The sequence below is a fragment of the Larus michahellis genome, chromosome 1 (genome assembly GCF_964199755.1).
Source record: "Larus michahellis chromosome 1, bLarMic1.1, whole genome shotgun sequence".
Taxonomy (NCBI): domain Eukaryota; kingdom Metazoa; phylum Chordata; class Aves; order Charadriiformes; family Laridae; genus Larus; species Larus michahellis.
This window is the reverse complement of record NC_133896.1, coordinates 207878750-207906272: the sequence shown is the minus strand read 5'-3', so window position 1 is coordinate 207906272 and position 27523 is coordinate 207878750. Positions and strand designations below refer to the sequence as shown.

At 38.4% G+C, this 27523-nt stretch overlaps 1 protein-coding gene across 1 annotated transcript in view; it reads right to left on the bottom strand.

The window, feature by feature from the left end:
- Positions 1-706: 706 nt before the first annotated feature.
- Positions 707-27523, bottom strand: part of PGR (progesterone receptor) — a 41835-nt gene continuing 15018 nt past the window's right edge. Inside the window, exons 4-9 of the mRNA XM_074570918.1 lie at positions 25696-25812; positions 16837-17139; positions 15324-15468; positions 12121-12251; positions 4990-5147; positions 707-2780 (exon numbers count right to left, since the gene is read on the bottom strand). Of these exons, the coding sequence (XP_074427019.1) occupies positions 2625-2780; positions 4990-5147; positions 12121-12251; positions 15324-15468; positions 16837-17139; positions 25696-25812 (1010 nt within the window). The 3' untranslated portion in view covers positions 707-2624. The remainder of the gene's footprint in view (positions 2781-4989; positions 5148-12120; positions 12252-15323; positions 15469-16836; positions 17140-25695; positions 25813-27523) is intronic.

The following is a 27523-nucleotide window of genomic DNA, read 5'->3' as shown; positions in this document are numbered from 1 at the left end:
CTTTCCGATTCATATAGCAGCCACATTTAGCCAAACTTGTTCTGTCTTATGTAGTGCATTCCCCATGACCAGCTACAGAATCACAGAACGGTCGGGGTTGGAAGGGACCTCTGGAGATCATCGAGTCCAACCCCCTGCCAGAGCAGGGTCACCCAGGGCACGTTGCACAGGAAGGGCATGAAGTTCTGGGAATTTTTTCTGCGAGTTGGCAAGCTTTAATACATACAATTTGAAAATGTTTTTAACCTTTGTTATCTATTCCCAAAAAACATTTATTCTTCCTTTTTGATTACACCTTTGGGACAAATATAGAGCATTTCAGACTAATGTGCCGTATTTATGGGACATGGTGACACGGCAGCCACTTGGAACAAATTTTAGGGATTGAGTAAAAGGCAGCTGTAGGCTGATCTGGGGCATTCCTGAGGCAAGCATACTGCCTGCTCCCTTTTCCAATTTCAGAATTAGGGTGTCAAGGAATAATTTTTAGCGTGGGAAGTTTCTGTTAACAGTTTAATCTAAGCAGTAACATAGACAGTCTGTTTATTCAATCGTAAATCACGTGGCAATGCTTAAATTCCCAAAGAATGCATGAAAATATTGTTGTTACACAAAAGTGGAATGGTTGAAATGGATTTTTTTACTAAGCTCCACAATTACTAAATGCGAGTACAAAGAAAAATAAAGAAAACAGAACTTCAATATGTAGAAATAAAGAATTTTGTGTTATTTATTAAAACATAATCGCTTTAAGGATCACAGTTAAAAGTCAGATTGCATTGAATATGAAAGAAATTGCTTGTGTCCGGGCGGTTAGAAATGACGGACCTAGACAACTAACACAAAAGTCTGCTTATACCATTTTATCCGGGGCCACATCTTTGCACCAACTCAAGGGTTTTGTACAACTATGTGGGAATCTCAAAAATTTTTTTATCCCCAATCGTAATGTAGCTTCTTCTTGATTGGCTTTAGGAAACTGTAAATGGTAAGGGTACTTTTAGATGTAACTTTAATTGTTAGTTGTCCACTTTTTTTTTTCAAGACTCAGGATGTAATTTTTATGAACAAGGAACGCCATTTAGTTTTAATGAGGGGCACCCTGACTTATGGTCCACTGAACTTATGGCCAGTGAGCCTTTGTTCACCCGACAAGGAATGAGACCAAGTTACACGCCATCCGCAGTATGCCATCCCATGACGGATGCATCCAGCATGTAACAGGGAAGAGCAAAAGCGGATGGCCAGCAAGGACACAAGTAAGACTCACCATTTCCTACGTCGTTAGAGAATTTGATTACCATTCGTAGTTACAGGCAATTTTTTTTGTATTTTAATAGACTCGTAAATTCTTCCTGGGCTTTATCTGTTTCTTTGTTGTTTGAATATATCAACAATTTACTGCCTTAAATGCATGAGTTGCTTCATGTCTGTATCAAAGGAACAAACACCACCACATTATAATTTTTCAAATATTTCATTTCCATGGGAAAACATTACACTCTTCTTGGATGTATAAAGCTAATTTAGTCCAATTCCTCTTTTACAATTACCCCAATTATAATGGCATGCCTTTAAAATATAAAATATGTAGCTCCACTAAATAGTACTGAAATGTCTGCTGTGTATCAAAATGTTTGTAGTCATATTTTCCATTCATTTTTGAATTTGATCTCACTACAATTTGATGTTAATGGCTGTTTAAGTATTCAGCATTGGAATTCGAAACATTAAGATTATGAAGAGTTGTAGTCAGTGAAAACATCTCTATTTAAAGCTTCTGAAATACAGAATTTTAAAGTGGATGAATTTACGATTACAGCTAAGTGATTTAGCTTTAGTAAGTGCTGAACTTTCAAGGAAAATAACACACACCAAAGCTAAGGGGGGTTGCATACATGTTATTTCTGGTGTAATATACACTGAAACTTTCCACAGCTTTCCGGTTTTTGAAGGAGAGCTGCAGTGAATGGTGCAGTACAGTTCAGTACGCTGAACGCAGAGTTTCAATGCAGGACGAGCACAGACAAGAATACGGATGTATATTTTGTGTCTAGCACTTCAGTCACTCACGAAGGTATTTGCAGTGATGTCTACTGAATCCTGGACAGCTGAATTTAAAAGGATCTTTCTGTGAGGCACATTAGTTAATAAAAAGTGAAATATCCGTGAGAAAATGTGGGCAATATTTATTTTAATTCCTCCAAAATCTTGCATTACGCACATGCCCACACGTACCCATACTACTAAAGTAAAAAGTTTAAACCATGTCATACCAGAAATTTGAGAGAGTGTAATATGTAAGAAAAATGTATAAGATAACTGTTCTTAGAAATCCAAAAACTCTACTCATTGTCATTCTTATGCGTGTCTAAAAAGCAACCTAGCCAAGTTTACAAAACATTTCTTATGACTGTTGTGATTTTTGCAGTTAAGGAATCAGGAACTCACAATATGTACATCAAGCTTAAATGGCTTGTGTATGTTACAAGTATAAAGCAGTAGGCAGAGTAAGTATGACAAATATACCAAAGTCCTGACATTGCAAAATCTTGACCAAAATAAACAAAACAAAACAAAACAAATGACCCAGAAATCATCTCTATGATAAGAGAAAAGACATTTCACTTTTTGTGAAAGAGAAGAGGTTTCACCATCCCTGCCAGAATCTTGGGTAGCTGGGCAGCAATCACCTCCGACATCATCTCGGGGAATTCAACGCTCAGTGCGCGGGACTGGAGAAAGGTGTTCAGACAGAAGAGATGGAGCTGTTTGACTAGCTGGATTTAATAAAATACAAACAGGATAAATCAGGCTAACAGTAATGCAGCAAGACAAACATGCTGTCGGTCACTTGTCTCACACATCCATCAGCTGACATCATTATATACCTTCCTCTGTCATTCCTTGAACGAATAATATGAGTACTTGTCATTCCCTATTTCAATATCATCCCACGGCAAAAAGTCATAAATATAGCTAAATGGTATGTCATAGAAAACCAGTGCCTCTCTATTAGTATAAAGGGTTATCATCCTCACTCATGGCATGCACCATGAACAATGGCAATTACTAAACAAGTATTCAATCTTTCATTTTAGCCTCATGTTCAACACGTGTCTCCATGCCTTGTTTACTCCGTGCTATTCAAACAGTGCTCCAAGGGACAGCATTTACTATTTCCTTGTGAGTTTTTCCATAGTTCTGATTATGATCATATCTGGGTACGCCACAAACATTAAACTCCATAGGTCCTAGTCCCTTGAAAGCAACGGCTCAATATATTTAACTATTTCACCTCTTCTGTCTTCTCTGGGAAGTTCCAATTTTATAGAAGTTTTTCTTTAACACTTGTGACCTTTATGTTATCAAATATCATACCGTTTCTGCTACTCTAGGTTTTAACAACACACAGGCTCCCCAGCGTGATTGTCTTTTCCTTGTATGTCCCATCACCTTATCAGCCTGAGCTGAAACAGGGACGTGAACAAACATAGTCTACGAACCAAACACTACCCTAACCATCACTTTGCTGGGTATTTTGCAGCTCACTCACTCACTTACACTAAGGCTATTTTACTGTAAGTATCTGAAATTAAGAGATTGACTCTGCGGCCCAGTAGTCAAAAGAGTTTTCCTCTGGATGCTGTGACACTCGTATTGCAAATTACTGCTAGAAGTAAGGGGGGAAGACCCTTCATCCCAAGCAAGACTGATCCAAACAGGTTCCTTGAGCACAGGGCTACGTGAGTAGTGTCCTGGTCAGGACTTGTCTTTGCAAGTAAAAGGTGACTGACTGAACTCCAGGGAAGGGTTTAGCACTGACAGTCCCAAGTGACGACTGCAGTCTGACTACCAGTAAATACTTAAAAGTTAAGCTCCATACCCTCCCTTCAGACTTTTCTATCGTCTGCCTTCACCTGTAGGGATGCTCTTCGTACTTGTCTCGTTCTCCTTTTGCTGGTATCTGAGATGATGTAATAGCTAAATGGTGAGTGTGAGTTCTGTGCATGGCAGAAGCTGATGGAGAGGTTTGTGCAGTGGATCAAAAGACTCAGACCACCTGCCGAACCACAGAATTATCAATATTGTTACCTCTCTTAACTCCCATAAATGGGATCCTCAAAGGGTTTTTTTCCCCCATCTGAAGGGGGAATTAGTGACAATGAAAGGTTTTCATTAATTTATTCATGAACAATTAAAATAAAATGCAGATTTGCTGAGTTCAGAAGAATACAAACACATAAAGACCCTACGCCTCCCTGAACTCCCTGCGAGCTCCTCACAACCAGCACTGAACTCAAAAGCACTCTTCTGAAACTACCTCAGTGCCACTTCCCCAGCGCTTGCTAAAGCCATCAGGTATGGCCCTCTACCTCTGCTTTTTGCCGCTCTTGCAGAGATACCCAAGCCATTGCAAATTAATATTTGCGTGGGCAAAAGTTTATACAAAATGTCATTCCTCAGTTTTAATGGATGTTAAGCCAATAGGAAACACGCTGGATTCTCAGAGATGTGGAAAGGATTCAGCTGCATTTTTTAAGAGACTTGTGAATCTCTATGGTATCACCACTAAAGTTCTCAAAGATTACTCAATTCCTGAATCTATACGGATACTGAAAAAATGGCATAGAATATACACATAAAAGTAGTTGAATTAAGGTTGCAAACCCAATCCTGGTTATCTTTCTCTAATTCTTAGCATCTTGAATTGCCTATTCTTTGCATTATTTAAATATTTTCATGAACATGTATACACATGCACACACACATACACGCCACCTCCTACCAAAAGCCATAACTGTCCTAGTTATGTTACAGAAACAATGCAACAAAATGGAAGCATTCAAACGCACACACTACAGGAAAAATATAGGGTTTTTTCTTTTGTTGTTTAGAAATGTTGACTAGCCACTTTCCATAAAATTACTTTTAAGCAATACTAGTTCCTTCTAACATAAAAAGCAAAACACTAACAAGTGAACTTACATCATGCATGGAATCCATCAGTTTTGTAAGCTGATAGAAACGTTGCGAGTTGGCCACAACCCCTTTCTGGTGCAATCCAATTGCCTTCACCAGTTCTCTAATGTAACTTGTTCTCATCTCATCAAATTGGCTTTGACTTCTTAGACCTTCCAAGGGAACTAAAAAGAAAGGAACACTTGCGTTGCAATTTATTCTGAAGGCAATGAAAGAAATTTAAAGTACAGGAACAATTTACAGTATTTCACGCTGTGCAGTGCAATTCATTACTATACACCAGGTATCTCTTCCTGTTCAACAGTTACTCCAGAAATAGTGATAAAATTAGTTAAAAGGATATACCAGCAACAAACAGTCAATTGCGCTAATTGCTGATGTCTAGAAATAGTCTTAAGCTCAGCTACACCTGTCTTCTGAAAAGAAGATGGCCAAAAGAACCACTCCTGTCCTTGAGGAAAAATGTTACAGACTGGCACATGTTTACACCTCTGAGGACCACAGCAGATTTATGTTAGAGAGATCGAGCTGGAGTGCTTCAAAATAGAGCCAAGGAATACAACAAGTGGAAGAAGGGACTGACCCCTTGGGAGGATTACAAGAATGCTGCCAGAGCATGCAGGGATGAAACAAGGAAAGCCAAGGCCGCCCTGGAATTAAACCTGGCCAGGGATGTCAAGCTCAACAGGAAGGGCTTCTACAAGTATATTGGAAGCAAAAGGAAGACCAGAGAAGTTGTGGGCCCACTGTTGAATGAAACAGGAGCCATGGTGACAGAGGATGCAGAGAAGGCGGAGTTACTGAATGCCTTCTTTGCTTCGGTCTTTACTGCTCGGCCCAACCCTCAGGCGTCCCAGGCATTGGGGGAAGTAACAGGGAAAGAAGACGACTTCCCTTGGCTTGAGGAGGATCGAGTGAGGGATCAATTAGATCAATTAGATATTCACAAGTCCATGGGCCCCAATGGGATGCACCTGAGAGTGCTGAGGGAGCTGGCGGAAGTCATTGCTGGGCCGCTCTCCATCATCTTTGAAAGGTCCTGGAGAACAGACGAGGTGCCTGAGGACTGGAGGAAAGCCAATGTCACTCCAGTCTTCAAAAGGGGCAAGAAGGAGGAGCCGGGGAACTATAGGCTGGTCAGCCTCACCTTCATCCCTGGAAAGATGATGGAACAGCTTGTTCTGGGCGTCATCTCAAGGCATGTGGAGGAAAAGAAAGCTATCAGAAGTACTCAACATGGATTCACCAAGGGGAAATCATGTCTGACTAATCTTATAGCCTTCTATGAATGCATGACTGGATGTATAGATGAGGGGAGGGCAGTAGATGTGGTCTACCTTGACTTAAGCAAGGCTTTCAACATGGTCTCCCACAGCATCCTCATAGGGAAGCTTAGGAAGAGTGGGCCTGATGAATGGACAGTAAGGTGGATAGATAACTGGTTGAAAGACAGAGCTCAGAGGGTTGTGATTAGGGGCACAGAGTCTAGTTGGAGGTCAGTGATGAGAGATGTTCCCCAGGGGTCAATACTGGGTCCAGTCCTCTTCAATATATTCATCAATGACCTGGATGAGGGGATAGAGTGCACCCTCAGCACGTTTGCTGATGACACAAAGCTGGGGGGGGTGGCTGACAGACCGGAAGGCTGTGCCACCATACAGAGAGACCTGGACAGGCTGGAGATCTGGGCAAAGAGGAACAACCCCATGCACCAGCACAGGTTGGGGGCTGACCTGCTGGAGAGCAGCTCTGTGGAAAGAGACCTGGGAGTCCTGGTGGACAACAGGATGACCGTGAGCCGGCAATGTGCCCTCGTGGCCAAAAAGGCCAATGGCATCCTGGGGTGCATCAAGAAGAGTGTGGCCAGCAGGTGGAGGGAGGTCATCCTCCCCCTCTACTCTGCCTTGGGGAGGCCACATCTGGAGTACTGTGTCCAGTTCTGGGCTCCCCGGTTCAAGAAGGAGAGGGAACTGCTGGAGAGGGTGCAGCAGAGAGCTACCAAGATGATTAGGGGACTGGAACACCTCTCTTATGAAGAAAGGCTGAGGGACTTGGGTCTGTTCAGTCTGGAAAAAAGACGGCTGAGGGGGGATCTTATCAACACTTATAAATACTGAAAGGGTGGGTGTCAGGAGGATGGGGCCAGGCTCTTTTCAGTGGTGGCCAAGGACAGGACAAGGGGTAATGGGCACAAACTTGAGCATAGGAAGTTCCACCTAAACACGAGGAGGAACTTCTTTACTTTGAGGGTGGCAGAGCACTGGCACAGGCTGCCCAGAGAGGTGGTGGATCCTCCTTCTCTGGAGACATTCAAAACCCACCTGGATGCATTCCTGTGCAACCTGCTCTAGGAGACCTTGCTCTGGCAGGGGGTTGGACTAGATGATCTCCAGAGGTCCCCTTCCAACCCTATGATTCTATGAATGAACTAACAACTCTTAAGTAGCGTAGACAGCACAGCATCCAGGGCATGGGCCTCCTGTTTGGACCTCTTTCACTTAACAGAATAGATGCACTATCAGAGTCTTAAATCTGAACAGCTTTTAGAGAAATTAGAAAGGAGGAGCAAATGGTTGAAGTCCCTCTTCTCTGAGCGGTCAGCCATGAGGACAAAACGAGGACATAGAGAGCAGATTGAGAAATGAACCTATTAGTGACTGCTAGTGATAAGACCGTATTTGATCACTGATGATAAGTGTTGGTAGCATTGTAAGGAAACAGGCAGAAGCTCTAGACTCTACTTTCCTTGATGGCAGAGCGTAATACACAAGTCTGAAAATTCATGTTGTCAAAGGCAACTAAGAAACAAAAAACTTGAAGAAATGAAACTTGAAAAAATATTCCCATCTGGCAATCAAATCTGAATACTTCTTTGACTAAAATAATCCTACATTAAAGTATGGTCTTGTTTCAAACATACTGCTTTTGAAAGAGCTGTTAAATTCCTTCCCCTTTCCTTTCTCTCTTGCCAATGACATTTCACACTGCAATGTCATATTTAACATTTCATATTCTGACGAGAAGCATGAGGGGAAGGAATCACCTCACCAAACTAGACATTTTACAGTGTAGATATCTCTATCTGGGCTAGTTACCACAGCTTGCTGTAATTTTAGTGGGAAAAATCACGCGTGTCTTGGGCACAAGGCATGTTCACTGTCCTAGAAGTAGCTTTAGAAAGAGATTAATTATGCCATAGAGATGCTTATTTTTCTCCATGGACTCTAAAAGAATGCCATGGGGACTAGCTCACATAGTTAAATAAATCACATGCTAGTTATCTAGGTAGCTAGTACATCTTCAATCTGGTATCAGATAGTAACTAGTATCGGGACACAACAGATTTCATTTGCATCTCTTTAAAGTGACATTGATTTATTTAACACCTTAACACCTAACTTCCAGGTGATTTGTCACTTTCTGGAATTAAAACATAAATACAGGTGTGTGCTGACTCTCTGTACAATGCACTGTATTGTTAGATACCTAAGGATGGAATTCTTAGAACAGAAGCCACCTAAAAAGCAGACAGCTGCTCCGGGGCTGGAGCTAGACCCATTCCCTGAAAGGGAATTAGGCAGCAATCACTGCCCTGAGAGAAGCACTGGATCCGCTGGGAAATCATCAACCCTCTTCTGAAGTCAGTTGCCTAAGTCGTGTCTGGTAAGAGGGGAGGAGACACTTCAAGCAAACAGATGAAAATTAAGTGTCCCTCACCTCCAGCTCAGAGAGTGGTAACAAAGCAGAAGTTCAGATCTCTACTCGAGTTAAGCACAAGTCTCTTATTTTGCGGGAGACTGCCCAAGAGCGGAAATGATCCGCTTTGCCAAGGATGTCTCTTGCTCTGTGTCTCCTCAGACAAAGGAACGTCTCGGGGAAGGAGTGAGACACACATACAGAAAACAGCAAGTTTACTTCTTTTTTTTTTTTAATAGAAAAAGACAGGTGTCTAAGCACTGAGATGGCTATGGAATCAGAATCATAGAATCACAGGGTTGGATGGGACCTCTGGAGATCATCTAGTCTAAGCCCCCTGCCAGAGCAGGGTCATCTTAGAGCAGGTTGCACAAAGTCGGGGTCTGACTCCTAAGTAAAACAGAATTAAAAAAAAAAAAAAAAAATAGAAAAGATAAATTGTGACTGCGTCCACAGAATGTACATTTATAACACTGTATCTAATCATAGTCCAGCCTTTAGGGATGCCATGTTAGATTCCATTTGGCAGCTGATGCAGATGAAACGCTGGACGAGGTGGACCTTTGGTTTGAGTCAGTACAGCCTCTCAAGTCAGGACAGACAAAGGAGGTATCTGAAAGTGCGCCTGTCACGTCTGCATGGAGGGTCCGGATGGAAGGGAAGAGTTCTGTTTTGTGGAAAATGCAATGTGCTTAGGAGTAATACAGGCAGGAATACCCAAGGTGGGGAAAAGCCGTCATGGAAAAAGAATAGCTTAATTTTCAAAGCCTGGATGGTCTGGGTACATCTAACAGCAGAACTATGAAATCTTTTTCATACAAAGTGACATTCTGATGGAATTTAGGGTTAGGTAGACACTTTGACTTGCATCTCTAGAACAGCAGTTTTCCCTTGTGAATTAAGTTAAAAGATCTCTTCCAGCAATGCATGGCCTGTTTCCCAGAATTCTGCAAAAGCAGTCACATTCCCGTCTAATCACAAAAAGTCCCACTAAGCTATTTATTTGAGTGAAGAATTACAATGTCTTACTTGCACAAATGCAATTTAAACACAGGTAGCTCAAACGCTCCTTGCCCCTGAACACATGTAAAGAATGCGGATGCTTTTACTCAGTGGCAAGAATCCAGCCAAAATCTTATGCAACAAGATTTTGCAATTCCTCTAAATCAAAAGCCTGAACTGTTAGAGCTAAAACTGAATCTGCTATATACTTATTTCTCTCTTTTTTGGCATAGCCCTACTTTCCTAAATCATGGTCTTTCTGAACTATTCATAGCATTAGTTCCTAGGTGTATGTGGCCTCTGCAAGAAGGAGCCCTTCTTGGGGCACTACTACAACAGCGCATATTACATATAGTAAATAAGGACCTGTAAAATGGAAACAATTGCAGAAAATAAAAATGTTGGTCCACTTTTTGCAAAGACTAATTCTGCTTTCAAGACAGCTTTAAAACTGTCCCAAGTACACTATAAAGAAAACGTCTAAGCCGCAGCAAACTCAATGGAAAAACTGTAAAGTCAAAAATAATCTTAAAACTTACGCTGTGTTTTCCATTCAGAATTGGAAATGTATCAAGAGTGACATTGAGTTATGTTTAATACCAATTACTGTTTCTTCAAAATTATACAAAAAGTAAAAAAACAGTTCATCTAAATAATAAATCAAACAGAAGACAGAATGCGAGACCACAAGTTCAGACTTGATTTACTGTTGGTATATGAAAGCTTGAAATGGCTATACTTTCACATTTGAAGAGGATTACGATGAATACCATGACTAAAATAAAAGTAGTCTTAAAGAACACTTTATAGCAACAATGATGTTATATGGCTTATTGAAAACAGTTTTGTGGAATTATGTTTATACAGTACCAAACGTTTACTAAATGTCTCAGCAACAACCGTTAGGTGTGTTCCTTTTCCCAAAGATCTGACAAATTGTTTTTTCCTATAAGACAATAAGCGCAGGAAAGAACAAAAAGCAAAACTCATCAGCGCAGGCAGCAATACTTTTTTTTAAAAAAAAACAAACTAGTTTCTTGCATATATATAAACATATCATCTTTAAAATTAGCTTCTGAGAGCAATATAGTTGATAAAGAATGGTAGCTTGATGAGTACTGTTAAACTGATGCACTTGTAAATGAGAGGGACTGGGCCATTGCAATATTTTTTTGAATTTGATTTGAACTTTGTGGGACACAAATGGAGAGCTGGAATATCACAAATATATCTAAATTCCGCTGACATTTGAAACTTCCCTCTAAGGTTCAGATAGACAAGGGAGTTCATTCTGTGATGAAAATCAGAGTTATACCAGAGAGGGATTTTCGTCCACATCACTCCTATTGCTTTAGCAGAATGCATGGTATTTAGCTATTATTTTACTAATGTTTATGTTCATATGAGCTAAATTTAATCTTTACTGCTTATGCTCTGCTGAGATCAAGTTCTTTTTAAGCGTGAGCTTATGCAAATACCAGCCAAGTACAGCTTAAGAGGGAATAAATTTTAGTTCTTTATCTTTTACTGAAACGTTGCACAACCAACAGGCAGGTTATGCAGGATTTGCACATCTCTCCTCCGACTCCGTACGTGTGTAGAGAACCAAACTTCAACACTCGTCCAATTATATTTCTCGGAGGTGCTTACTCTCATTTCTAGTAGCACCTGTACCATTTTAAATCTTTCTGTTTGTGGATTCGTAACTAACAATTATGGCCTCAGCAGATGTACATTTCGGTATTTTAGAAAAGGTTTTGGAAGGTAACTTCATCAACTACCACTTGTCCCATTTAAAGTGGAATGCAGCTGTATGCTGGATTCTGTAAAAGATGGGTACCATTAAAAGTGATCACAGATTTTTTTTCTAGAGAAACAAACTAAAGAAAAACATCTCCATTTGTCTGTATCTGTGCTAAACTTGACCTATTTATAACTATAAAATGTTGAATAAATGTCACTATTGTTTGCCGTGTCCACCTCCCTAATTCTTTTGAGTCGGCATGCTTTAAGTTCTTGGCCAAGATAAAGCCCTTAATACTGACAATTTATTGTCAGTATATACGATATTTTCATATATTTCTAATGCTTGTAAGGTTGGGGTTTTGTATTGGTGTAGAGTCATTTAAGATGAAGAGCTTCCAGGCAGAAATACCGCAAACTTGATTTGAAAAGGTGTAATACAGTATGGCTATACATCAAAAGGGATCCAACATTTCCCCAGTGCCTTTATACAGAATAAAACCAACAATGAATCACAAATTGTTTGTTCCTTATAAACACTAGAAAAAATATTTTTAGATCTTGGAATACTATCATGCCTCCTAAATAAGTTTCCATGTGTTAAGCCAGATAGATAGCTTAGCAACTGTCAAGTTAAACAACATGGTTTAAAACTCTTTTACTAGTGCTATGTCACAAAGAAATAAAAGAACCTACTTGTATTGAGAAGTAACAGTGCTTTCATACATAGGAACTCTTCTTGGCTAACTTGAAGTCTGACAAATTCCTGTGGGAGCTGCCACATGGATAGACACAGGGAATAGAACGATGATTCTTTCATCCTCTGTCTTACACCCAGAAAAGGTAAAAAAAACAAAACAAAACATGAAAATAAAGAAAAGGAACGGGTCCAGTACTAATTGCTTGAAGGAAGTGTCTTGTGAGCAGTTTAATTACCACATTGCAGAAATTGAAGAAAGAGGTTATGCACATAAACAATTTTCTGACTTTTTTGTACCTACACTAGTTTTTTAATCATAATGAATGTGCTGTTATTTTGGATGTTTAATCTGTTACTGCTGCCCAGAAAAAAAAACTTGGGGACTATCAAAGCTCAATGCTAACCACCAAAATGGTGTTTTATTAATTAAAAACACCCTAACAACTAATGTGAAGTACTTTGTTTTTCTGTTAGAGGCTGATGGATTTTTAAATTCTCTGAAAAGATTTCAAAGCATAAAATTAAGATAAACCTGAAAGTTTATAGAAAACTTTTCTTAGGTTTTGCAAAAATGTCTGCATCAAAATACTTTGTTGAAAGTCTAACATTGTACTTCTAACAGCAATAATACGATTCTGTAGCAGTTTATGCCATTAAAGAAACAATTGAAAATGTTACATGTAAATCTATACAAAAAGTATTTAAGCAAACTTAGACATTAATACAGCCCTATCTAAACTCCTGCAGAAGTAAATAGGACGAATCACACAAGGAAATACATAAAACTGTTTAGTGCTGGTTTTTGCAGCACTTTAATCTTACTTTTCTCTTTGAGATTTTGGTATACTGAGTAGATTTTATTGCATTTATTGGGAAAGCAGTTCTCAACTAAAATCACTGCAACAAGAGCATTTTAAAGTTTGTAAACTAAACTGAGTTCACTGTACATTGACCTGAAGCGTCAGTAACATGGGCTAATCTTACAAAGCTGCATCCCAATCCAGATAAATTAGGTACAACAACAAGAAGATTAAATTTTGCCCGTCCCCCTTACGAAGTTCAGATCAGCGTTCCAACCTGACTGCAGTATAAACTGTAAAGCATACTGTAACTCTAAAGTATAAGTAACAGTAAATCCGTGTAGGGTTTTAATACCAATTCATGAAATCATCATCAAATTAACACTTCTGGCTTTATTAGTCTGAAATTGATGCTACCAAACAAGTCATTCGCAAGGAGCACTACACTCAGTTCGCTAAATGATAGATTGGCTGTGAAACAATCTTTGGATTGTGGTTTCATGGACATTTTGAAACAACTCAACTGTGTGTTGCCCCTGCAGAAGGCATTTCCATTACCTCGCTCCACCTCTACGTGTGCACTCCTGCTATTTTGGCATCAGTGCCTGCATGTCCACATGGTGAGTCAGATCAGGGATCACCTCCATCTGCTAATCAATGTCCTAATTCATGTTTTTTTCTGGGGTGTTTCTCAAGCATACCATTTCCTTATCTGTTTGACAGTGCAGCCAGACAGCGTTCGATGCAGCTTAAGTGAGATTGTGGGGATGCATGACCAGGGCCGGGAGGCAGGTGGAGTTGACTTTTTTGGCTGTGTTCAGCGCTTGCCTTAGCTTACAGTGATCATGAAAGCACAATCTTAGACATCATTGCAGAAAAGAAGGAAGTTGCTTACGTTTTACTGATCTAAAAGCAACTTATTTCCCAATAAACAATTGCAGCTATGATTCAGTGTGACGGTTACATTTCATGTTTATAATGTTTCTAATATGACCCTGATGAGATGTTCTACAACCAAGAGAAGGGTATGTTGTCAGTCCACCTCTCTCTCAATGTAGATGATCTTGAGCTGCAAAAAAACTGTCTCTGAGGGATTATAATCACTGTTCATAAATCTCAACCCTATTCTTGATGGAAACCTTCTTCACAAGGTGGCAGCAGTGGTCCACATACAGGGTAATACCCCAAGACATGACATTACTGCCTAAAGCCATCTCTGTGTTTCTTCTGAATGTTACCAAGAGATATATCACAGGCTATGCTGGGACAGAATACAGTCAGAAATTCTCTCAATCTCATCCTTTCAAAGTATTTAAATTTGTACAGCATAATTAATACACATGGGAGAGGAAAGAATTCGTTACTCTGTAACCTCACAGTGATTTACAGTCATCTGGAAGAGAAAAGGTCAGGAGCTACAAGGCCAGCTCCACAGATTTCTATAGAGAACTTCGCCGGCAAGAACCTGCATGTCTATAGATTTTAAATTCAGGTGCCTAGATCTTCTGCAAATCCACCTCTTAATCCTTAAACAGACATATCTTACAAGAAAACCTGTTTAACTTTCATCTCACTTCTCAGTAGTTAAGCTTTTGAAAAAAAAATAAGAAAAATGTATTAAGGAAAAATAAATATGGAGATTAAATTATGTTTTACTGTTCCTGGACACTTCCCATGTATTATTCACATGTATCTGAAATTACATCTTTGATAATATTAATTTGCAGAGCTGAAAAGTTGACAAAGGCTGAAATGAATATTATCTGAATTCACCATCAGAGTGAAGGAAAATCTAAGCCAACACTCCTCTCCTCCAACCAGAAAAGAGCAGCCTCACATATTTTACACTTGATATTAAAATTCGTTCTTGTTAAATTATTACAATCTTCTAACAAGAAATGTACTTTAGAAGAGCAGAGTTTTATCAGAAAGTGTCAAAACTGAGTATTTTAGACTATATACAAACTATTTGCAAAAAAGCCCCAACAACAATGACCAAAGAAAATCCTACTTAGTTTCAGTTACTAAACAAACATTAACTCACGTCTTACTCAGATCAATTCAGGTAAATCTTCTGATGGCATATTCTTTTTTTATTATTATATATAAACACACATATATTATATAAATATAAATTACAATTACATATATAATTATATATAATCACAAAATACTATTTGAACTCCTTTCATTTGGCCACATCAACAGAATATTTGGGATTCCCATAAAACCCTTCCCAAAGTTACTGAACTTTAATATGATCAGAGGACTTTCCTCTGCTGCTAATTTTGAAACAGAACAAGTAATGAATGAAATCTTGCCTCAATGAAGTCCCATTCTCATTGACACAAGTAAGTTCAAAATGTCATTCATATTATGCAACAGCAGAGTCTACTTACTCATTTAGAATCAGATCTGGTGCAAAATATAGCATTTGACCACTGACATGTTTGTATGATCTCCATCCCATTGCAAAAACCATTAGACTCATCCAGGAATACTGGATGAGGGTTATCTGATCATCAATATGTAAATTCCGAAATCCTGGAAATGAAATTAAAAGTTAACATACTTCATAATTCTCATTTAGACAAGGGTTGAGTAAGTGTTCTGAAATTACAACTTTGAGCTATAAAACTGTGAACACCTAGAAAGAGAAGTGCTTTTGGCAACGTAGCTCTCAGCAGTTTGTGAAATTTGTATAACTGTCTGTCTCACTTTGACAGTTAACCTCTTGTCTTTTTGTTCTGATCCAGTATTTTGAAATGATCAAACCAGAATTAACTTTAGCAGTCAGAAGTGACTATTTCATCAAATAGGAATGCATCTCATTGTCCTTTGGTAAAAATATGAAAGTTTGTAACATGATCACTTTAAACAACTCTTATTTCATACAGATAGCTTGGACTTCAGCGTTCTTAACAAGAGATACAATAAACATCCATATATTAGTATCTTTCTTGCATTTAACTAAAGAGTATTCAGTTGTGTGTTTGCCTTTGATAACTTTTGCTCTTTGATAACTTTAAAGATTGCTATGAAGTATCTGAGTCAATCTAACAGCTTCCTGCCACTGAAAGCAGTGGTCCTCTTCTTCATTACCTGCTCCTGTTACCTCCTCCTTCAAGCAAGCTCTGGCACTCATGCCACCCATCAATGAACTGGTTCAGCTCATGATGCCATCAGAAAGCTACAGAGGGTTAAAAAAAAGGTTTGTTTTCTTCTCACTTAATGAGATGAATCAGTTCAACCAAGCCGTCTGAGAAGTACAAGCTGCAATGGGGAAAAGCAGGGATAGGGACTGGCCTTTCCTGCAGCAGTGAAGTGTCAAATTGAGCTTACATTAAACCATATTTCCAGGTTTTCTGGTCAATATGTTGATTTTGATCCACCCCAGGATCAGGCCCCTATGACCATACAGCGCATGTACATACGTACACTGGATTTTTTTTCTCTTCATACATTCAGTTACTTCTCATTACCAGTCTATTTGCAAGCTGCTTAGTCCTAACCGGTACTATTTTTTTCTGTTGCTTTCAAAAATTTGTTTTAATAAGAATAAGAATAAAGAATATGCAGAAATATAAGCATTTTTTTTCAAATCAAAAGAATGAATAATAGAGTAGGAGGGGTTAGGGTGGAAAGGCTGCTATAACAATCACGTACAGGAACTCTCTGGGCTTCTGTTGTTTTTTGGAGTGAGTCTAGATATGCAGATACACTCCTTTAAGAGTGCCCTCCTATTAAAACGTCTTTGATTGATGTGTATGTTATCTGATGAAGTGGAAGGTTAATAATTTTAGAATTTGTTAAGAATTAATTAACAGGCAGAGAATAGTATTATCTTTTGACTGCTCATCCTATGACATATTTGCTTAACTAGAATTCAGTACATGTAAGAAGTGCTATTACCTGGTAGCAATTTAGACCACTTGACTACACAAAGAAGTTGCCTCTCACAAAGATGATTTAGACTCGTCAGCAAGGAACTTGGTGTTTCGGGTTTTGTATTGTCATAACCAGCATAGACGACTTCTGGCTCAATGCCTCGCAGAACACTTATCATTGGGGGAACAAACTGTATTTCTTGATTTGGAGAAAAGGACAGCCTTTGGGTTAGGGATTGGCTTTCATCTTGAAGAGTTGCTGGCTGCTGGAGCGCGACATCTAATGTTCTCACTACCTTAATTTTGTTAAACTTTTTAAATTTTCGACCTGAAAAAGAAAATTGTTGATCTGTTAAAAAGAATTAACCAGAAACGTTCACATTTTCCAGTAGTGCTGGATTACACTTTCAATCTACACAAGGAAAGTAGAACTGTTTTCTGAATATTTTTTTCTATTTTTGACTGTTTATATAATTAAGAAATAATCATGGAAAATTCTTAAGAGTTTCTCCCTCTGTATCCTCCTCCCTTCACTAAGAGATGAATGGCACCCACCCATTTAAATTATTACCATGAATTCTAGGTTACAGTAACCTCATAAAGTGTTTACTGGTTCAGTTCCCACTGTTCTATCATATGCCGACAGCTGAGCCAGCTGGCTCTACTATCCAGTTTCTACTCAATGTTAATTAAGGATGCTTCTTCTTTCTTCTCCCTAATATTCAAAACCAAAAATGCTAGTAACTAATTACTACACTGAGAAATTCCTTTCCTCCAGGTCCATAAAGGCATTTCAGTCTCACGGATGAATTCTCTTTTAATGATCTGTAATGTAATATTTTCCTCCTGTTTACCAGAAAGAAAATAGAATTCAGGGGATGAGTGAAGAGCCAACAAATACTGTAGAACCACATGTCAACACTTACAAAACTCTTCACTTTATAGAGAATAATTTCTCTTTCTCAGTATTTGCAATTCTTATTTCCCTACCACAGTCCTTTGAAGAACACTAACTAAAAAAAAATAACAGTCAAACTGCCTTCCCAAAATAAGCATGGATACTACATCTGGTATGGCAAACATACGGAGCTCTAGACAGCAACTCTTCAAATTTCTTTCATGGAGACAGTCTAGAGGTGCACCATACAGACACAGAAAATCAAGCCTTCAAAGGCTGAAAGACAACATCATCCTCAGTAACATCCTACCATATTACATAGTTCACTAAAAAGGTAAATCCACGTAGAGGTGGCTGCACGGAACACACGCACTATGAACAGAACCTCAAAGGTGATGAAAACCCTGTTGGATCATTAAATTCCTCAGTTTTGCCAAACGAGTTTTGCTTAGTGAAAAAAGGGTGTCATAACAAGTAAAAAATGCAATAAAGATACTGGTATTTATGGTCCAATTTAGATCACAGTGGGACAGTAAGAGAGATGCAATGTAACTGCAAACAAAGGGTAAATCATGCTGCCAACAAAGAAAAATAAAAAATTTACATGCTTCAATCTTAAAGAAAACAATAAGGAGAAGGTTCTGCTCCAAGAAAATGCAGAAATCACATAAATATTTTTACTTGTTGAGATGTTGCATGCTTTAACAATAATAGAAAAAGAGATCCACTAAATTTCACTGGATGAAAATAAAACCTGTGCCTATCAAATTGCTGAACCACTGAGAAACTGCATCATAAAATGGCAATATGCAAAAACCACTCTACTAAAAACATGAGCCAGCAGTGTGCCCAGGTGGCCAAGAGGGCCAATGGCATCCTGGCTTGTATTAGAAATAGTGTGACCAGCAGAAGGAGGGAGGTGATTGTCCCCCTGTACTCAGCACTGGTGAGGCCACACCTTGAGTATTGTGTCCAGTTCTGGGCACCTCAATATGAGAGAGATATCGAGGTGCTGGGGCGAGTGCAGAGGAGGGCAACGGAGCTGGTGAAGGGCCCGGAGAATAAATCTTATGAGGAACGATTGAAGGAGCTGGGACTGTTTAGTTTGAGGAAGAGGAGGCTGAGGGGAGACCTCATCACTCTCTACAACTGCTTGAAAGGAGGTTGGAGAGAGGTTGGTGCCGGTCTCTTCTCACAGGTAATTAGTGATAGAACAAGAGGGAATGGGTTCAAGCTGCAGCAGGGTAGGTTTAGGCTGGACATTGGGACAAAATTCTTCACAGGAAGAGTGGTCAGACGCTGGAACAGGCTGCCCAGGGAGGTGGTGGAGTCGCCATCCCTGGATGTGTTTAAGACTCGTTTAGATGTGGTGTTAAGGGATATGGTGTAAGGGAGAACTTTGTAGAGTGGAGTTCATGGTTGGACTCGATGATGCCAAGGGTCTTTTCCAACCTAAATGATTCTATGATTCTAAAAGGCGAAAAGTAATAAAGCATAGCATTATACATCTATTTTGTTGAATTAAAGTCCAGTTTATAACACGCATATCAAATTGTTTTTTGAAAAATGTTACTTTTATTTACAAGTGAAAGATTAGACAAGGGAACTTATCACATCCTGAAGGAAGGAGACAAAGACTTCTCCATCTCTTACTGCCTTCTTTTTTAGTTAAAAGTAGTGCCGTGCTGTCAGAATGCACCAAAGAGGCCCTCGGACACTGGGGCAGGGAAGCACACCTCATCTTCAGCACATGCTCTGAATCCTTTCTCATCTGTTTATAGAATGAATCGAGAGATGCTGACGGACTCAGACTCACCTATTACTCTCCTCCTTGGAAAGTCCCTGTTTTCCAATCTACACACTAAGCCAGAAAGGTTTGACAAAAATGGCCTTACTTAGGAACGCACCTATTCCACTTTCTTCAGGTGCTCCTTTATCATGGAAAATAGCAAGTTTTATGAAAATCCAGTGTCTCCATTTTGGAAGACCTAGGATGCACACTTTAGAGAATTAAATTGTCCTTTTCAAAACATTCATTAATACACAGGTAGTATAACTTCAAGCAAACATGGAAGGATTTCTAATGTTATTTCTAAATATTTTTTACAGAACAAATTCTGTTACTTTAATTAATTATTCTTGATGTACACTGGCATAACTGGAGGCAGAATCAATCCCCTTGTTTGAGAAGCAGACGGGATTGAGCAGATGAACACAATCTAAAAAGCCAGTATCTGCTTTTCAAAAAAAAAAAACAAAAAAATTTGTTTTATCCCATCATAAATATTCATGTTTATAAATTTCACATACAAAAAAGTAAGCTGTATACAAAAGTGCAAAACTTCATTTTAAATTTAAAAAGTATTTAAAATCCAAAGGGAGTATACTAAACAAAATTTCAAGAAACGCACTTTATTGATAGTATAAATATGAGTGATGGGCTCTTCATAACACTCATCATCCAATGAAGTCAGGAGTCATACTCCCACGAACTTAACTGTGAGTTTAATTAGCTTAGTATCAAGTGCCCCAACAATCTTATGCTCATTTTATCACTTGTGGTAAACATATAAATATTTCTAATTAGTGACTCCTTAGTAAAGAACAAAACACAAACTTACGCTTTATGTTACAGCTGAACTAAAAAAAACCACCCCAAAAGAATAGACAATACATTATGACTAGAAACCCAGGGCCAATTTCTATCATAACAAAGCTATACATAGTCCTAAACATGCTGGGAACTTCCCACTAACTATTGTTTAGACATGAAGGAAAACAGAAGGAACAATGCATTTGATAGTTCATAAATAACGATTTCGGGTATTTTCTGAAATAATGGCTTCAGATACTTTTACAGTTCAGAGAACAAGTAAAGAAAGAAACCAAACAGATTGCTTATCACATGGAAATGTTAGTAGTTAATAAGTACCCATGTTTCCAAGTGATTAAATGTATCAGAATTAATGTCACATTGGCGTGCAGAATTGCTTATGTGTTTATTTCTAATTATGTTGCTTAACAGCCACCAGTAAAGCAACTCCACTTGTTAGCTATCTACTGGAGAGGTGACTACCAATAACTCACAGTAAACTTTCCCATCTATGACCATGTCAAATTAATGCAAACTCTTAAGGACATATGGAAAACAACAGAGATGTGACAATAGCTTAGTTTTTCAATTGCTGCTTAAAAAAAAAAATCCAGATAATTTCCTGCTGTAAGATAAACAAATGTCTCCACTTAGTCCTATAATGTGTAAAGAATACTAATCTGCTTTGGCAACTATTCATCTTAATAATAAAAAAACCTGTCTGCGCATATTAGACAGCACACCTTTTCCTCGTAACATTTTCATTAATTTGTTTTAAGATAGCCAACCGCTCAGGCAGTTTCTTAGTACTCACAGTTCCCTTACCTTCGATTACATAAATAGCATATGTATAGTGTTTGTGTACTACATGTACCTAGAAAACATAAAGAAATTAAAAAAAATAAAATCTACCTAATCTCGTCATCAAATATGTTACGATTTTCTCCTAAATACAGAATTCTGTATTTTAATCCACAGAACCATACTGCCAATCAGACGTTACTGATAGTAGACATTTCATATTAAAATGGCCAGGTTTCTAGTAAAAGCCTAACATCTCACTATCCTTCTCCATATCCTGTAATCAGGTGAAAAATGTCAATGATTTATTATTCTTGACAGAACACTGTGGCTCTGACTTTAAGGTCACTATGCTCTTACTTTTTGTGCAGGAGAACAAGCTGTGTACACCTTAGGAGGGTGTATACAAAATAAAGGAACAAAGCAGCAAAGCAGAAGTAATACATCTTGATTTTAATAAACCCTTTGATGCTACCTCAGAAAACATTACCTGGAAAATTAATTCAAATTTGTCTCCATGTAATCATTGCAATGTGGACTGTAAACTGACTTAAAACAATGAAGAAAATGATAATTTAGCAACACAGCAGAACAAGGAATCTGTAAGAGTCAGTCTGGGAAAATGAGATTCACTGATAGGAAATAAAAAAGCCGGGTATTTGTTTATTCCAGGACCTGACACAACTGCCTGCTGTCCTATTAGGTAGTTGATTAGAAAGGGGAGAGATTAACGTCTACACTTATGACACGATAAAACTCAAAGACAACTAACACTCCTGCACAGAATGATAACTAAGGAATTAGGAAATATATGTTTTCATTGATACTTTCTATGTAAATATTAAGAAAGAAGAAACAGTCCATACAGTGAAATCAGTTACTGAAGCTATTTGTTGCTTTCCTATAATTTACTTAAAACTGACTACAATTTATTTTAAAGCAATTCAGGGTCATTTAACTGCTTTGAAATTAGGGTCGGAAAATGGAACTGTTGTCACTGTAACATAATATTATTCTTTATCTATATGGTTGCCGCTCCATAACATTCAGTGGAAGACAAGTGTACTTCTCCCAGCAGTAAGTTTAATTTAATTACTGTAATAAGAATCTTTAGAATGTTATAGTTAACATCCTGTAAAATCTTAGTCTTTCTCACCTTGATTAAGCAATATTGGAGGTCTGTGTTTAGTAACTGAAGGCTAGCATTAAGAAACTACGTAGCAGGAGTAAAAGAACAAAAGTATATCTGCATAAGTTCAGAACAGCAGAAACCAGAAAATGCACAAAACCAATTTTAAAATATAATAGGCTGTAAACATGGGAAAAGATTTAAAGTATTGACGATTCTGATTTGTTAAAAATATTCAAGGATGTTTCTAAGTATGTAATTTGTTTCATGAATTGGAAATTTGCTTATGGACACTTATGTCCTGGGGAAAATTATCCAAGCTCAGTAGTATCCCATATATGAACCATAGTGTGTTATCGGGACGGCAAGTCACGGGTAAGAAATATTGCTCGTGTGATACAATAAAGGAAGTATAAGAAATGGCAGAAGAGCAAAAGTGACAAAGATGACAGTAACAGTAAAAGAGCATTATGGTTAAACAGTCTATCTTGAGTCTTTTTGTTGTTTTGGATTTTAAATCCTCATTTACAAATAATATAGTCTCACTCTAGTTTTCCTCTTTTTTTTTGGCCTACATTTGTCTTTTCTTCCCCTTTCAGTATTAAGCGCTCCATTTCAATCTGCGTAGAATAATTAGCTTCCTAATCCCCCCAGAACTGTCAACATCACTAAGAGCACCTGAAATACTACACTCAACCTGATGCAGCTAAAAAACACCCAGCTATGCCACAGTCCTGCCTCCATTTGATAAGTCCTTTTTCCCATTGCTTTAATGGTTTCTTCTTCTTCCTATTTGCTGCCAGGTCAATTCTTTCCAGAAGATGGGGTAGGTGAGGATATCAGGGCAGAGATCTGATGAGATTTCATGCCCCTCTGAGAACTAGAGGAACATCCTCCTCAAAAAATGGAAGGCAGCTTTGATGAGGTATATTTAGAAAAGGGCTAAACACCACAACAAAATGGCTAGACAGAACAACCTAGCTTTAAATACAAATCTGTTTAGTACTAGCTGAAAATAAAGGTGATCCAAAGAGAAAGAGCAAGTTTTTACTCTCTTCATACATGACGGTAAAGAACTAAGAGTCAGAGCATCTTTATCCTCAGGTTTTGGTTTCAAGTATGAGGACGTAACATCCTCTACGAAGACACGCTGTTGAGGACATACCATCTCATAAATATTGCCAGCAAAAACGTCCGACTTTTTACCTACACCTAGAGCAAAATGTATAAATTAAAAAACACCAGGAAAACTAGTATCCCTAAATGTATGCAAAATGTAGAATGATATCAAGCCTCCTGGCTACTTCGGTATAGAATTACTGTGCGAAACAATGCTGAAGCAAAAGTATTGGCTGATGCTTGAAAGTCATCACCCACTCTTCTGCTTGTTGAAACAGTGCTGCTTGTGATGTTAAAATACTTGGGGTTTAGTTATTGGCGTCATCTGGGCTATCATACATGAAAATTCAGGTTAGATCATCATCAAACTCTTAGCTGTGCACAACTCACAGACGGGAATGAAGTTTTATCTGTATTAATTTACACCAGTTAGAATCATGGCATGGGGTGGGTTGGAAGGGACCTTTAAAGATCATCTAGTCCACCCCTCTGCCACAGGCAGGGACATCTTTCACAGATCAAGTTGGTAAAACCTTACAGGACAACCTTACAAGTTGTCCCAAACTTTACAAGACAGACATTATATCTGTCTCTTCCTCCTTTCCTGAGGCTCCATTCTTACCACACATTTTCCACAGCCCACTCTGGACCCCTGCCTCCTTGGCTTTCTCCCCTTCCAGACCCTGAGGACTTTTCTGTCACCTGGGCAAACAATCCTTCAGGTTCAGGGTGAAAAGTCTGCCTTTATAGTAATATTGTTTCTCTAATGCACTCCTATCCCAGCTCTAAATCACCGCTTCTCTCTGAGAAGGATCCAAAGGCCAAGTTCTCTTGCTTTCGTCCCTTTTGCCCCAGTCCAGTGCCACCAACATGCTTGTCAGCTCCATTTATTTACTGAGAGGCGGTGCAGGAAGGATGAGAGACAGTAACACCACTTAGATTGATGGCTCTCGTTCCTCTATCACCAGTGCTGCGGGGTGAGAGCGATGCAGTTCGGAGAAGACGACTCACCAGAAAGGCAGCACTGAAGGTCTAGGGAGGCTCAGGGGTACAAGACAGAACATGGTCCATACCGCAGCACCGCCTCTCCTTCCTCTCATCCCACCGGCTGTTCCCTGGAGCTGCAGCACTGTCGCTTACGGAAGATGAAGTACCAAGAGCCAGCCAGCACTCCTCACTGGTTGGGAACTACTGATTTGTATCAGTATGAAAGGTAAGAATGACACAATGGCCACGTGTGCAGAATACTCCAACTCCATACAGTATTACCGGAGCTGAAAGCCTACAGCTGTGCAATCAAAATGTCAGTCTGACAACTACACACACGTTGTAACTTATGAATGAGCACTGAATGGCAAGATAATGAAATTACGCACAGTATATAATGCCAGTTCTTACTAAAAATGCCAGTTCTTCCTGAAAAATAATACATAAAATGCAGAGAGGCAGATGTTTGATTCACAAAACCAAATTATTTTAGAAAGAAAGAAAGAAATCAGGTTTTTCTCCTTCCTTTTTTTTTAAATTCCCTTTGAGAACACATTCTTTCTATCATCTTCATACAGCCATTTTCTTACAGTCTTAGCCATGTATATTTCAAGCTTTGTGCTGATCCAAAACTTTGTATACCTAAAGTTCTCACGAAAAATATGAAAAAAATACAGGAAAAATATGTATCACTCCTGCATGTTAGCAAGGCAAAACTTGCTATAACTCTACCTGATCCTATACCATTTTCTCCCTGCAGGCTTTCAAAGGCATAGTGCTCCATTTTGATTAATTTTGCATAAAAAATGCAAATCTGTTACGGCGAGAACTAATATAAAGATGGAAATTCCCAGCATCTAGTATGCCAAGTCTGTAGTGTTGCTGCAATGACTGCCTGGCCCTCTTCTGTGGAACGGAAGGATATAATTTTGTTGACATGTACTCGAAGCAATGATGAAGAGCACATCACAAAACAGAAGGGGATAGTACTGATTCCTGATTTTAGTGTCAATCTCAATTTGCTTCTTCATTTTTTAACTAAATCAAACTTTCTGATCCAAAATTATTAATAAATACACACAAAAGACACAATTCCTGCCCTTGCAAGAAAATGAGTATATGAGTACGCAGTAGCAGAGACAGATTCCTACAGGAAGGTATTTTTGTTTCAGGATTTATAGACTCAATAAAGAAAAATTATGAGCAATTTTAAAACGTCAGGTCATTCTTCAAAAAATAACATTTTAATGTGGTTCTTTCCTTTACAGTGTCAAAGTTATGCTGTTTGAACTCGACAGATTGAAGGTAGTGTCCTTGACTGCCTATTTTTCTGACTCAGACTTGAAAAGCAGCTCACCTCCCAGGACCATACCGGCTTGACAGCACTTCCTCAAGCGACACGCAGGACAGTTCTTCCTACGGATTTTATCGACTATGCAGTCATTTCTTCCAGCACATAAATAGTTGTGCTGCCCTGTAGGCAAGAGAAAAACAGGGTTAATGCTATGGTTTTTAACATGACAAAACTAGTTGTGTATAAATTTCAAAAATAACAGAGGATTCAAAAATGTATACTTGAACCATTAAAATTTGACCCCTTCATTTTATGCTAACTTTCAAATAACCATGTGTTACTATTTAAATATAGTAATTTATTTGGCCTGTTGAAGAGTGAAACTCGCCATTTACAAAATTCCAAAATAACTAGCAGACAGTATGAACTGCTTAAATTATTGTACTATCAATCATATCATCCTCTATTCATTTCTGTATTTTAGTTTCTTACCAGTACCTAACGTGAAAGCATGAAAACAACAAAAAAAGAGTATTATTCTGAGAGCAACAAAATGGATCAAAAAAGCATGGACAAAGTGCAGAAGTACCAATATCATCGATACTTCCTTCATGGAATACTGTGGATGCGAACCTCCAAATGTAACAGTCATCAACACCAAACCTTTTAAATTTTCACCAATTTCTAGATCAGTATCACTCTGAGGTAGCCATCTGATACAGCAAACAAATCTGAGGTGATTATTCTACTCAGATGCTGTATTCAGCTGTCTTTATAACCCTATTCTGTCCTTTCTCTGCGCATCGTAAAATGAGCAACTGTCCACCAATAACTTTTCTCCGCAGAAGAAAGACAAACTGAAAACGAATCCTCAGATGAAAATGCAAGAGAAAGAAGAACATTCTATTCCAGCAAAAGAAAAGAGCTAGTGCTAAACCATGTGAAACAATGTATTTGTTTCTGTGCTAACATTTTTTTAGATAATTGATTTACTTCTTACACATACCTTTAAGAACGACTTGTTTGGTTTTAGTGAAAGAAACCCAATTGCCTGAAATTCATTTTGATAACAGTTTCTTTTTTTTAGAAAACAACAAGTAAATAAAAACAGTTGCCTTACACATTGCCTGGCATCTAAAAAGAATTTAGTAATGCAGTAAATCAGAAGAAATTCTCATTTGCTTTCCGCCATTAATTCTAATCCTGGATTCCTTCTTACAAGAAACATTACCAAAAGTAACCAAACTAATAAAAACCTGTCTCGCTTTTGGCAGTAAACCAGGAAACAAAACATGTCTTCCTTGGAATTATTTGCAGTTCCTCCTCGTCTTGCTTTGCTTTTATTAGCTACAAAAGCATTCAGTCTTTTGATAAGCAACAACAGTTTTAAGACTCTGTTAGTTTAACTAAAATCTATGAAGCATCAGATTGTCTCTGCACTGTGGCATTCTGATGCTTTAATGTAGTCAATTTACAAAGGAACACTTAAGCATAGGTCAAGTTTGTTTGTGGGTGTCTTTGTTTTGTGGGTTTTCTTTGGTCCCCTGAAAGGTATCTCCTTTGGACCTGTTTTCTAGGGAGTCCTTTAAGCCTACACAACATAATCTGAGTCCATATAACCCATGTCTGTTGCAAGGCCAAAAAACGGACCACGCATTTCCAGTATGGCAGTAAATAGTCAAAGCAGCTGACAATGCTATAGGCATTCCAGTTGTACTTTTTACCCCTATAATGACACAGAAGAATACTGATCTACCAAAGCCAATGCCATATCGTGAAATATTACTCTTCAAGCACTCCGAGAACACCATTTATATGTCCTAGAATTACTTCAGTATTGAGAATTCTTTCTTGATATGAGTATGCAATTTGTCTAAGCAACACCCAAGTG